Source organism: Prionailurus viverrinus, chromosome X (genome assembly GCF_022837055.1).
Source record: "Prionailurus viverrinus isolate Anna chromosome X, UM_Priviv_1.0, whole genome shotgun sequence".
NCBI lineage: Eukaryota > Metazoa > Chordata > Mammalia > Carnivora > Felidae > Prionailurus > Prionailurus viverrinus.
In genome coordinates, this window is record NC_062579.1 from 17086003 (window position 1) to 17100343 (window position 14341).

At 39.4% G+C, this 14341-nt stretch overlaps 1 protein-coding gene across 6 annotated transcripts in view; it reads left to right on the forward strand.

Annotated features, from left to right (window-relative positions):
• Positions 1 to 14341, forward strand: part of ZFX (zinc finger protein X-linked) — a 55765-nt gene that overhangs the window by 13145 nt on the left and 28279 nt on the right. For 4 of the 6 annotated variants that reach the window (XM_047843501.1, XM_047843496.1, XM_047843497.1 and 1 more), the window contains exons 2-3: positions 10295 to 10383; positions 13271 to 13840. In XM_047843501.1, the coding sequence (XP_047699457.1) occupies positions 10323 to 10383; positions 13271 to 13840 (631 nt within the window). In that variant the 5' untranslated portion in view covers positions 10295 to 10322. Of the gene's footprint in view, positions 1 to 4266; positions 4370 to 10294; positions 10384 to 11628; positions 11684 to 13270; positions 13841 to 14341 lie in introns of those variants that run through there. The other 2 variants (XM_047843498.1, XM_047843500.1) reach the window with 2 other exon arrangements.

Consider the following 14341-nt stretch of genomic DNA (forward strand, 5'->3'; position numbering starts at 1 on the left):
ACAGCTCGTGGGTTTGAGCCCCACGTCGGGCTCTGCGCTGATGGTGCAGAGCCTGCTTGGGATCCTTTCTCTCCTTCTCTCTGCCCCTCCCCTGCTTGTGCTCTTTCTCTGTCAAAATAAATAAATAAACTTAAAAAAAAAATTAAAAAAAATTTTTTTTCCTAGGGGCACTTGGGTGGCTCAGTCGGTTAAACGTCTGACTTCAGCTCAGGTCACGATCTCACGATTTGTGGGTTCAAGCCCCACATTGCCTCTGTGTTGACAGCTCGGAGGCTGGAGCCTGCTTCATCTTCTGTGTCGCCCTCTCTCTGCCCCTTCCCTGCTCGTTCTCTGTCTCTCTCTGTCTCTCAAAAATAAATGTTAAAAAAAAATTAAAGTTTTTTTCTCCTTAATTTCATGGTGATTGGGTTTTCCTTTATTAACGATAACATATTTCCCCTCAATATGGTAGCATGGAATTATAGAAGATTTTCTTAGAAAATTTTCATTTTCTTTGTGTTTTTTTTTCTTTATCATTTCAAATGATATATGTTTGTGCTTTCAGTCCCCACTCCCTGCTTTAGATAATTATTTAGTAGTATTTTACTATCTCCCTATACTCCTGGAAAGAGCCAGGTTTGGGTTCCTTTGGGTGGGGAGTATAAATTAGCTGGCTCCTTAACTTTGTTCCAGAGAATGATCATGGAATTAATGTTGCCGATACTTAACCTGGAGCTGATACTCAGTGGAGCATGTCATTCTTAGTCATATAAGAAGCGGGTGTTCCTGCAACACAGGGGTTTGTAAAAAAATATATATATATATGAGAAAAAAGTAGGTGTATTGCAAACCAGTGCCTGTGGTGTCTAGCCTGGTCTCGCTCCCTCTCTCTTTTTTTAATTATTAAAGGATTTAGTATGTTATGGGTGCAAAACATACTATTGATTGCACTGACAAAAGATCAGTATTCCCTGATTCTGCGACTGTCAATTTAAAAATTTTTTTGTTAGGGGCGCCTGGGTGGCGCAGTCGGTTAAGCGTCCGACTTCAGCCAGGTCACGATCTCGCGGTCCGGGAGTTCGAGCCCCGCGTCGGGCTCTGGGCTGATGGCTCAGAGCCTGGAGCCTGTTTCCGATTCTGTGTCTCCCTCTCTCTCTGCCCCTCCCCCGTTCATGCTCTGTCTCTCTCTGTTCCAAAAATAAATAAACGTTGGAAAAAAAAAAAATTTAACAAAAAAAATTTTTTTGTTATAGTTGTTGAAAAGCTTGGTGTTATATTCTTGCCAGTGTTTAACATGTACTGTGAACATTTGTTAGTATCATTGCTGAGTTTACAGAACCTCACAGACCCAAGGTAATGTATTTAGGAAAAGCAATTAACAAGCATGTGATCATTCAGGTGAGGGAAAGAGTAGAGTCCATATTAGTCAAGTTGCTGTAATTTTAAAGAGTTTCATAGTTTATTAAAAATAGCTTAAAAACTATGAAGCTGTATGTAGGGGCACCTGGGTGGCTTAGTTGGTTAAACTTCTGACTCTTGGTTTCGGCCTAGGTCTTGATCTCACAGTTGGTGAGTTTGAATTTGAGCCCCACATCGGGCTGTGTGCTGACAGTGCACAACCTGCTTGGGATCCTCCCTCCCCCCCTTCTCTCTTTCTTTTCCTTTCTTTTCTTTCTTTCTTTCTTTCTTTCTTTTTCTTTCTTTCTTTCTTTCTTTCTTTCTTTCTTTCTTTCTTTCTTTCTTTCTTTATCTCTGCCTGTCCCTGGCTTGCACATGTGCGTGCTCGCTCTCAAAAAATAATAAAACTATGAAGCGGTGATACATGATTTATACAACTAGTTAATAGAAAACTAAGAAAAGCCCTTGTTAGCTTGAATGAAGTAAAATGAAAGTAAGACTGCTTTAATCCAAAAAAACCCAAATTCTAATGCATTATCAGAAAGATTTTCTAATATAAGGAGACATTACTTATTAAGAAGGAGTTTGGTAAGAAAAGCACTTACTCAGTTAACAACTTTGGGAATGATCAGTTAGTTCAAAGGGGTATTAAATGCCCAGTTTGGGGGGAAATGTCAGGTGCAAGAAAAAGGAAAAGTGGAGGAAACAGTTTCTGATAATACAAGCCTTTCTTCATGTGCTACATTTGACAGAAATTAACCTTTAAAAAAAGTCCCCCCCACCGTTTTATTTAGTTTAACTATTCCATGTACAGTATAGTTTAAATTAATTTCCACTTCATATCATGTCAGAAAACTGTCTTAACCTTTGATCACATCAAGTGTTTGACACATTCGACTCCAGTACACCTGCACCTAAAGGCAGAATACTTCATTCGAGGAAATATGTGAATTGAATTCCTGTTCAAAATCTCAGCAAAGGTTAATAAACTATTTTAAAAATGCTTTTCATGACAAAATCAAGAAGAGTGATCCAAAGAAAAGGGTTTTTATATGTTATTTTTAAATTGAAGTATAATTGACAGTGTTATATTAGTTTTATGTGTTACGTATATTGCAGTGTATTCAGTATATGTGGTATATATTCAGTGTATTAAAATACAGTGACTCGACATGTATATACCTTCTGAAGTAATCACCAAGATAAATCTACCTACCATCTGTCACTGTACAAAGTTATTTAATATTATTGACTGAATTCCCTATGCTGGACATTGTACCCCTCATGGCTTAACTTATTTTATAACTGAAAGCTTGTACCTTTTACTTCCCTTCCCCTATTTTGCCTATCCCCTTCCACCCCATACAGTAGATTGTTGTGTAATGAGCATGGGTTGATGAATTATTGAATGTGTTAAATGGCAATGTTTATTTAAGGAGACTGTACCGCTTTACGTACGGAAAACTAGTTAGAAAGTATATGCATTTCCTCACGTCAAGCTACAGTCTTACAGGCAAAGGCATTTAAAAACTAGTGCTTAGTGTGGACAGCACATCAATGCAACTAGGTTCAGAAAGTACTTTGGCAACTCTTAGTCTGAGCACGAATAAGGGCTTTGGAAGAATAAGGCGGTAAGAAGGCTTGTCATTTTAGGATCAAATTTTAATAGATGTTGAAAGTTCAAACTCTTAGACTTTAAACAAAACTGTGAAATTTATTGGCTCAAAATGATTCTACGGAAACAACTAATCTGAAACAAAACCTTGGCATTGAAATTTTGAGCAAGTGTACAAAAGTTCCAAGTAGGACCGGACACGGAAGGCCTGGGCTCTGCAATTTACAACAGCATGCATTTTCTCCTCTTCTTGTCATAGAGGGTGGGCAAGGTTGTTTGAAAACAAAGTATTCTCTTCTTCAGGAACGGAATGTGAAATGAAGCTATTACATTAATATTGTTAATTGTATACATCTCTTTCCTTAGTTTTTGAGTATTTGATCTGTCAGGGGTCGATAACAGTTGTAATTTGTCACTACTATTGATTTTTGTTTTCTGTCTCATAGTTTTTTGTTTTTATGTATTTGCATGCTGTTTTATTTGATACAAATCATAATGACTTTAAATTCAAGATAGAGTAGAGAACATACAATTTACTTTTTTTGCCCTTTCAAAATCACATTGAGGAAGAAATAGAAAAATAAATTCAGGGAAACAAAAGAACCTGATAGGTATGTTACTTGCAAACCAAAATATGATAAATTTCTGGTTGAATAAAGCACTTGGGAATCAATTCATGGCAAAACCCTAGAGAGCTTAGTGGCCTTGTTCAGAAAGCTGGAAGGACCATCCAAAAATTATATTCTGCATTACCCCCAGTGTCAAAAGCAGGCATGTCCTAGGAGGAGCAAGCCTTGGGCACAGCCAGATAATTAAAGGTATGAAAAGCTAAGTCATTTACCGATTAGTATAGGTGTCTTCTAGTGTGGGTTTCCTCCTGAGAGAATGCCAGAAATTCAACTTTCTGATTTGCAAATTCGTCCATAGGAAATTCCAAAGTAGGTCCTGTGGGGAAAAAGGAACAGTGCTTTAGGTAGCTTGTGGCTATCCTGAGGGATGGCGGACCTCCAGTACCAGGAAGATGGGATACTTGCCCACCGTTAAAAAAAAAAAAAGCCTGGCTGGTTGCATGGCTCCTTTGTCTTCCTTGGACTCATTCTTCTAGACTCTAGACCTCTAAATGTGGTCATAATTTAGGTTCATTGCAAGCGAAGATTCTCACTTGAGCTGGGTAAATATAACCTAGCTATCAGAATGTAACTCTGATTTAGATCTTCATCTACAGATATGAATGGACAACCTAGAAGAATCATGCTTTTGAGGAAAATCAGCAGCCTGAAAGAGAGGCACCAAATCCAACTGACTGAATAATGAGACAGCAGAGGAGACAGTTTAATATAGAATACAGAATTAACTTTAAATCTTCAGAGACATTTGGTAAGATACTGTATCCACTAAAAGAGAAAAGACTGCTGTGAAAAAGTTTATTTTGATATTAAAATATGACCTTTTAGATAAAATTCAGTAGATAGAGTGAAAATCAAGGTAGTTAGCTTAGAAGAAAGAGTTGAGGGGTTCTGAGAATGTAGTACAAAGAATATATGAGAGGAAAATTAAGGTAACATGGAGGCTAGTTTTAGGAGTCCTTGCATCCTACAGTAGAAATTCTAATATGAATGAACAGAGAAAATGGAAGAAAGTATAGAAACAACAGAAGAAAATTCCTTGAGTTCAAGAAAAACTCAAGCCTTTTTTTTCCCCTCCAAGTAATCTTTATGCCCAACATGGGGCTTGACCTCACAACCCTGAGATCAAGACTTGCATGCTCTTATGACTGAGCCAGCCAGACGCACCTTAGAAGGGTTCAAGTCTTTTGATTGGAAGGGCCTGTTGGATTCTGGATATAAGACACCAGAGCTTGTTAGAGAGGTAGCAGTGAAAATAGAGGACTTGATGAATTTATGAGTGGCTAACGTAGAGACAAATTTAAAGGTTGAGTTGGTAAGAGAAGTGAAATAGAATTCCACACGTGAAAATTAGGTATCCGGGGACACGTGGGTGGCTCAGTTGGTTAAGTGTCCATCTCTTGATTTTAGCTCAGGTCATGATCTTAGAGTTCAGTTCGAAAGATCGAGCCCTGTGTCGGGCTCTGAACTGACAGGAGCCGGCTTGGGATTCTTTGTCCCTCTGGCCCTCCCCCACTCACATGAATGAACTCTGTCAAAATCAATAAATATTAAAAAAAAAGAGAGAGAAGAAAATTAGGTATCTGAAGAAATGGCCAACATCAAACAACATGGGGGAAAAATTGGAAAGAAATGTAACTTAAGAGAGAAGATTTAAATGTAAATTTTCACCAGTTCCACTTTCACTGTAAGAAAAATTCTGTTAGGGGTACCTGGCTGGCTCAGTTGATAGAGCATGTGACTTTTGAACTCAGGGTCAGGAGTTCGAGCCCCACATTGTGGGTAGAGTTTACTTAATAATAATAATAATAATAATAATAATTCTTTTAGAGACAGATCAGGTTTTTGCCTTTCCTGCAGCTTGAGTAATTTCATCTACAATGTGTAAGTACAACTCGTTCTCTGAGTTTGACTTAGGGAGAGGGACTAGAGTTGAGTCATAAAATTAAAAGGCAGTGAGTTTCTGGGAGGCCGAAAGCAGAAAAGTAATTACTGTATGCGTATTAGCTGCAAAAAGCGAAGTTATATGTAAGCACCTTTTTAACTTGCCCACGAGGGAGATCATCAAAGTGTCTAGGCATCAAGAGATCCACAAGGGAAATGTCCTATATTCATTATCACTAATTTAAGATCGATAAATACCCTTGGTATACCTATTAACTTGGTATGGTATTTTTATTGTTTTATTTTAAGGAATGAAAGAAAGTTTTTGTGAATTTCCTGAGTTTCTCTCAACCCATGATTTCCCTTAAAACTGTATGTTTTTCTATTGTGAATTCTTCTACACCGTGTTTAGGATCATGACTTCTGCAACTGGGAAGGGAATATTTTACTGAGCTTGAGGTAGAGTGGGGTCCCAGAAGTATTTTGAGGACATTTGATAATCACAAAATGTTAGTATGTCTCCACAAATTGTTAGTCTTGGTTCTGTGAACTATTCTGGTTTGAATTCTCCAAATTCAAGTGATCTCTGGGCTTGGTTCTTGCAGCAAAGGTAGGAACAATTTCAGTTACATGATTTGTGCCTGTTCCCTACTCTCAGACTTTATCACAGTCCTGAGAACTCTTGTGAGTAGGTTCTGTTCTAAGAACATTGGTTTCATTCTGGTTGTCAGAGAGAATTACTTCTAACCACATAGGGGTTACACAGTTGAAGGACAGTCATCTCTGCTTAGAAGTAAAAACACGTTTTTTCCTCATTGGAGTTTTTGTAATGACAAAATAGAAGGAAAATGAAGCAGTCAAAACTGTTTTAACAATTACTGCTCACCTAAGTCAAAATAAGGTGAGTGGATTACCCTCCATTTGGGCCAGAGTATCTGTTAGAAAATAAATGGAGGGGCGCCGGGTGGTTCAGTCGGTTGATCGTCCGGCTCTTGACTTCAGCTCGGGTTTGTGGGTTCGAGAACCACATCAGGCTCCCTTCTGACAGCGTGTGGAGCTTGCTTGAGATTCTCTCTTCCTCCCTCTGCCCCTCCCCAGCTCTTTTGGTGGAGGGAGGGTGCGTGCTCTCTCTCTCTCAACATAAGTAAACTTAAAGAGAAACGGATATGATATAAAATGATGGGAATAAATAGCGCATAAGTCTGTTGTGGTAGCTAGGGTTAGTATTTTAGAGCACCTTTCATATGGGGGAAGTGCGAAGCTTTCTGAGCAAGGGAGTGCCCTGATACTAAGCAGGGCTTTCATCCCCTGGGGGGGGGGAGGCGGGGATCGGGAAATAGGAAGCTGAGTGGTGACAGTGGGAATAAAAAGACTGGCACAGATTCCTGAGAGGTTGTAGAGAAGAAATGAAGGTCTGACAACCTGACTGAATTTAAGAAGGGAGGAAGGAAAAGGCCATAGCGGTCATGTCAGGAGAAAGCAGGGTCCTATCCTGGTGAAAATAGTCCGCAGAGGGTCTGGTGGGAATGTTAGGTGCTCCCCTTAGTATGTGGACTTGAGGACTCACCTCTGTGTAAATGGTAGTTGAGACGGTGGCATAAAAGTGGAAGGCAGAGGGCTGGGCAAGGCTGCGGTGAGGAGCCAGAAGGCAGAGTTGCCAGTGGCTGGGAAGGTGGAAAGAACACTGAGGAAGGAGAGAACTTCAGAACCTGGGGGATTGATTATCTGTCAGACTCTGAGAGAAAAGCCCAGGAGGGTGAATACCCAGCACAGGAGTTCTTGTGCAGCTTGAGAATCCTTAGAGCTGATGGGGTTGGGTTTATGTAGGGAAATTGGTAGGAGGGCCCTTAATACCTTAACAAATGCTGTTTATTGCCCTCTTAATTGGATTAATTTCGAGTAGTAGTATAGCATTATGTTTAGAAGATTAATTTACAGTTCATCATTTTGTAATTACATTATTAAATTGGGAAGAAGAGAAAGCATTATGGCCGGGGTGATTTTAATGGGGAGAGAGCAGTTGACAACTTTTTCAAAGCATGTACAAGTTTCCATTTTTCAGAGTTGAAAATTGTTTTGTTGTTTTCAAGAAATTTGTTTTTAATGTTTGCTTATTTTTGAGAGAGAGACTGAGCAGGGGAGGAGTAGAGAGAGAGGGGGACACAGAATCTGAAGCAGGCTCTAGGCTCTGAGCTGTCAGCACAGAGCCGGACACAGGGCCTGAACCCACGAACTGTGAGATCGTGACCTGAGCCGAAGTCGGATGCTTGACCAACTGAGCCACCTAGGCGCCCCTGTTGTTCTTTTTAATTTGAAGCATTTTGAATAAATAACATGAAACATGTCCTTCCTTGAAAATGAATAGAAAGGTTCTCAGAGTTGATATGTTGAAAATTAATTTATTACATTAATGTTATTTGAGTTTCTAATGGGTATATAAATAAGAAATATTTATATGTAAGTTTAGCGTCTGAAAATAAGATCTATATAAGTAAATAGTTATTTATGGCAAACAGGTAAACTCAGAGAAAAATGGTAAAAGTGCCGGAGAAATTCAGAGGAGGGAAAGATTATTTTCAGCTTTTTCTTTTAAAAAAAAAACTTTTTTTAATGTTTATTTTCAAGAGGCAGAGAAAGACTGAGTGCGAGTGAGGGAGGGGCAGAGAGAGGGGTAGACCCAGAATCCATGGCAGGCTCCAGGCTCTGAGCTGTCAGCATGGAGCCAGATGCGGGGCTCGAACCCACCAACCATGCGATCATGACCTGAGCTGAAGCTGGACGCTTAACCCACCCAGGTGCCCCTCAGCTTTTTCTTTTTTTGTGGGGGAAAGGATTTGGGGGAAAGGTGTTCTAGGTAGAAGAAACCCTGAGCTCAGTGTAGAGTTGGGGTCTTATGAGGACACTGGACATTTTTGTTTGGCTGAAGTGTGTGTGTGTGTGCATGCATGCGAGGTACTTGAAGGGAAGGTAGGGGACAGAATGAGGGAAAGATTGTTTAGGTATGGAATTTAGAAGATGGCAAGAGTGTGAACTTTATTTGGAAGCAGCAGGGAGCCATTAAACATTTTTGAACCAAGGAATGATGTCATCTAGCTGATGCTTTAGAAAAATGACTCTTGGAGCATCTGGCTGGCTCCGTTGGAAGAGCATGCGACTCTTGATCTTGGGGTCATGAGTTTGAGCCCCACGTTGGGTGTAGAGATTACTAAAATAAATACACTTAAATAAAAAAAAGAAAAAGGGCTCTTGTTTCTGTTATTTGAAATTTTAGTAAGAAGCTTTCACCACTTACATCATCAGTGAAAAATGATAAAGGTAAAAGAAAGATGTCTAATAGTACCATTTAGGCAGATTAGAAAGAGAAAGTAGAGAGATAAGGAAATCAGTGGGGGAGGAGGTTTCTGTAATACTTAGAACATGAGTAAACCACAATCCCTGATTAGCGATTAGTGCTAGAGAGTGTATTCTTTAATTGGTTAAGTTTTTTATTGTTGTAGGTTTGGGCTTAAGTAGAAAAGGGAACATTAAGGTTACTGGGATGTCTTGCAAAAACCCCAGGCAGACAAGGTCCTGTAGCTGTACTTCGGAAAAGTCTAGAACCAGGAGCTAAAAAGCTTTGGGTAAACTTCCCCTCCCTGGTCCTTCTACTTTGTTTCTCAGGGCATTCACTGGATTCTATTTATTTTTTATTTGTAAATGTGATCTCACTAGTCTAAGCAGTAGTTGGAAATGGCCTTTCTCAAGCTCCTGTGTTACAGCAAGGGTGGGTGATGGCAGTGGGGAGAAGACTGATTGACCCTTGCTCGTGGTTTCAGATTCTCAGGGATAGGACTTTGATTTTATGGTGCTCAAAGATGAACTTATTTTTACCATTTTGTAGCTAGTGCCAGTCAACTCTGGCCAGGAGAGTATAAATACACTGTGGAAATTTACTTACCTAGATTGGATGGTCAGTTAAGGGAGGTCAATGTAGGGGGCGCCTGGGTGGCTCAGTTGGTTAAGCCACCGAGTCCTGATTTCTGCTTAGGTCATGATCTCGAGGTTCGTGAGATCAAGCCCCGAGTGGGGCTCTGCGCTAATAGCGTGGAGCTGCTTGGGATTCTTTCTCTCCCTCTTTCTCTTCCCTCCCTCCCCTCATGCTGTCTCTCTCTCTCTGTGTCTTGCAAAGTCAATAAATAAACTTAAAAAAAAGAGAGAGGTCAATGTAAGTTAGGCAGAATTCCCAAAGGCTGTTTATTACTACAGTTACATGTTTTGGATATTTACGGTGGTTTAATGTACTGGTTGAAAGATAGACTACATTAAATATAGAGAAGCAGTATGAAAATCGTGCAGAAATTTCCCCCCAGTAAGCTGTAGAGTGTATTTTGGTTGAACTTTAATAAACCTCTTTACCCTTGTGGGAATATGGGGTGTATATATGGACTGAGAGGAGACGAGAGTGTTGGGGTACTGGAAATGTTCCAGATCTTGGTCTGGGTTGTGTAGTGATTATACAGGTTTATGCATGTGTAAGAATTTATCAGGATTTATATACTTGATGTATGTAAGGAGTATCTCACTTAAAAAAACTAGGCGCCGCCGACTTGTTCATCTGCCTTGCCTTGTCCTATAGATGCCCATATGTCACTGGACAGCAGTTAAGTTAGTTCCCTTTTGTTTTAGAGAGAGACATTTTTGATAGATGTTCATCTCTCACATAATTTCGAGTGCTTCAGAAATAAATCACAGTGAAATTTTTAATACATGATACAAAAAAAGTCATGCTTGGTTTCCTTTTTTTCTGCTTTAGGAGCTGTGACTGATGAGAATCAAAGGCCATGGATGAAGATGGACTTGAATTACAACCACAAGAGCCAAACTCGTTTTTTGATGCAACAGGTATAACTTGGGTTGTTCCGCTTCCGACTACCACATTCAGAGTTGGCTATCAAGTGGACGGATTGCTAGACTCTTAACGTTGATATTCACACTTACGTATCTTTTTGTCCTGTATCTTTTTGGCCTCGGTTGGTTAAGGGGAGCACATTCTTATTCCCCTCGTTAAAAACCTGGTTCCTTCATAACCAACACTCCTATTCTTGTCTTTGACAGCAGCGGTCTCAAAACGTCAGTGTCCTCTTCAGTTAATCTCTTGCCCATTTCCAGCACTGAGTCCTATTATTTCTCCCTTGCTTACATCTCTTCCTTCTACTTTCTGCCACATGGACAGGCTCCGTCATCTCATTCTTAGTTTGCGGTAACTTTTATTTTCCTTACCCTTAGTCTCTTTTGTCTAGCCCACCAGTTAAAACACTCATCATAAGATAACATGTGGATTGTGTCATTTCTCCATTTTCCGTTCATGACCCAGCAGGTAACGTATAAACCTCAGGCCCTGCGCATTGTGACCCTTTCCTGCTTTTACAACCCTGTCTCTCAAAAGGGGACAAAAGGAGCCCTTTGCTTCAGGAAGACAGTCTTACCTCACGCTCCAAACTGTAAGGAATAATAAATTCATGAAGTTCTAATACTATAAAAAAAATGTATTCACAGTTTCAGATTACCCATGATTCCAACTATATAACATTGTAACGTGATTTTGCTAGGTTTTACAATGTAAAATGGTTTTATATCACACTAGCTAGTTACCCTTATAAATAAAACGTTGACCGGTTTTCCATTGGACTTGAAATGATCGTATTGCAGTATGTTAAAGAAATAGTGATTAACTTTATCAGGAAATTAAATATTAATGATTTTAAATCTTTAACTTTTCTTAAGTCTCTAAATCCAGCAGGGGTATATGTATTTCTCTTAACAACCTGGGATAGTCTTTGAGTTCACATTTGGTAACTTCACTTTGATAATGATCAATGCAGAGGTATAATTCTTCATTAGAACATGAAGTATAATTAATGAGCTTTAAAGAGAGACGAGGCTCTTTGGAGAAAAATGTACACTCTCTACTGGCTTAATCTTGCCACAGACAAGCCTGGGTCATGGGCTAAGTGGTGGATTGAAGGGCTGTTCCATTTTAGCCCTGGTTGGTAACACTTAGGGTGTTTGTTTACCTTTGAGCAAGTCACTTAATCAGTCAGGGCCTCCGTTTTCATGTCCTAATAATAATGAAACCTCTCATTACAGTTTTTCAGAACACTTCCCATACATTCCCATTTGATCATCACAACAGTCCTGTGAGGTATGCATGCCAGATACTACTGTCCTCATTTTATTGATGAGGAAACCAAAAGTCAGAGGTTAAATGACTTGCCCAAGGTCACAAAACAAATCAGTGTCCAAACTCTGTTCTCTGATTTAGATTTTGTAACCAGTCTTCTTGCCACTAAATGCTTTCATCCTCATGTCTGCAAAATGGAGGTTACAGTGATCTGTTGCTGGTGCTAATATTGAAAATATGGGAAACAAATGAGTATGGAACATTTTGTAGAAGTGGTATAGAAATTAAAGCAGACATTTGTTTTATTATTTTTAGATGTGATTAAAATGGATATTAACTGGCTTTAAGATTTCTTACATTTTTAATGGTATTTTTGGCCCTGGCCGGTCATTTGTGTTGGTTGAACAAAGCCATGTGTCTTTGAGGGCCTGGCCAGTGACACACAGTCATTGAGTTAGACAGCTGCTTGGTCTCAGCCTGGTCTGAGTCCCATCCAGAAGCACTAGTCGACAGAATGGTGTTTTAGGTAAGACTTTGATAAAACTTTGCTTTTCCCTACACTAGGATCCAAGATACTGGATTTGTTTTCTTTTATCTTACGTTAGTTTCTGGCAAGGATATCTGTTTTCGATTCCCATTTGTGGCATTCATTCAGAGTAATATTTATTGAGCACCATAATCTGTGCAAACGGTGTGATCTTGGTGAAGTCATTTAACCTCACTGGGCTTCAATTGATTCAACCTTCTACCTTCATTCCTTAACTGCAGAGTAAGGTTTCTTATATTCTGAGGAGCTTCCTGGGGACTTAGGGTATGGGGCGAGGGGGACGGGAGGAGGCTGGATAGAGCTGGAATACTCTGGTGAAGTGGGGGCAGGCACCACTCCAGTCGACCTTGGCCTCCATCACTCCAGAGCACCTGCGCTTGTGTGCATTTCATCTGTCCACAGAGATTCCTTAACCAGTTGTCTTTTCTTCTTAACTGTGGCCTTCTAGCCGTCTTTTTCATTTATGCCCCAATCCTTTTATATCCTAGATTCAGAGGATAATTTCTAAATTTCCATAGTCATAAATAGAGGTTATTGGTGAGATATTATTCCAGAACAGAGGGGGAGAAAGGGGAAAAAATGGATTAAAAAATACTTGTGAGAGATGGAAAGAAGAAAAAATATTGAGGAGAAAGAGAGCAAGAAGGAAAAAGAAATGAAAAACTCATATAATCAAGGAAAATGGTGTATTTGCCACCAGAAGTTACATCACTTGGTTTTATAATCTTCCCTTAAGTACCTGTGTATATGAGCTTAACTTTAGTGAGCCTAGAATTTGACTTTCATGAATTTTTTTTGTGTGTGACTGGCTCGGTTGCTTAGTTTTTCTGTATTTCCTTATCTTAACTTGATATGGGATGAGAATAAAAGTTCATGTATTAAAAATTTCTGTTCTGATATGATTCAAAAATAGATTCCCTCTTCTTTAATCTACATTAATGTTTGAGAAAACTGTGGAACTAGTCTGTTTTACTGCTAGAAATCGAATAACATTTACATTATTTGAGGTAGACTTGCACACCTACCTGAAATTTGTGGTTTTAATTTTTTTTTTTTTTAAGGAGCTGATGCTACACACATGGATGGTGATCAAATTGTTGTGGAAGTACAAGAGACTGTTTTTGTTTCAGATGTTGTGGATTCAGACATAACTGTGCATAACTTTGTTCCTGATGACCCAGACTCTGTTGTTATCCAAGATGTTATTGAGGATGTTGTTATAGAAGATGTTCACTGCCCCGATATCATGGAAGAAGCAGATGTATCTGAAACGGTCATCATTCCAGAGCAGGTGCTGGACTCAGATGTAACCGAAGAAGTTTCTTTAGCACATTGCACGGTCCCAGATGATGTTTTGGCTTCCGACATTACTTCAGCCTCAATGTCTATGCCAGAACATGTCTTGACGAGTGAATCCATACATGTGTCTGATGTTGGACATGTTGAACATGTCGTTCATGACAGTGTAGTAGAAGCAGAAATTGTCACCGATCCTCTGACAACGGATGTCGTTTCAGAAGAAGTACTGGTAGCAGATTGTGGCTCTGAAGCAGTCATAGATGCCAATGGGATCCCTGTGGACCAGCAAGATGATGACAAAAGCAACTGTGAGGACTACCTTATGATTTCCTGTAAGTCTTGGGGTACAGTGATTGTCAAAGGTATTTTGAAGGCTGTCTTTCCTAATTTACATCAGGGGTGAAATTCTCTTGACCTCTATAAAATTGAAGTAAATCTCATAGACCTAACTACATTGTTGTTTCAGTTTAGATCCTGTAACATAACTCCAAATGAAGAGAAGTGAAATAGTGCAGAGTAAAGAGTCGTTTCTCTGTAAGGACACAATAGAAAGATGAGATTTCTTCAGTCTAGAAAGACAAGGATGGAAAGGAGTAGAACTGAACTTTCTGAAATCATGAAGGATGGGATTAGGCTGTTAGAAGCCTTTATTAGGATTAGGAATCCTCTTGAAACTTTTTAAAAGGAGTTCAACTTGGAAAAACATGCGTAACCAAACTCCTTACATTCTTGTATATGGATGTAGAGTGCTACTTATGTACTTACTCTACTTACATGTAAAATGCTATTTATATAACAGATAGCATGGAAGAGAGCTCTGGTGTAGTATCGAA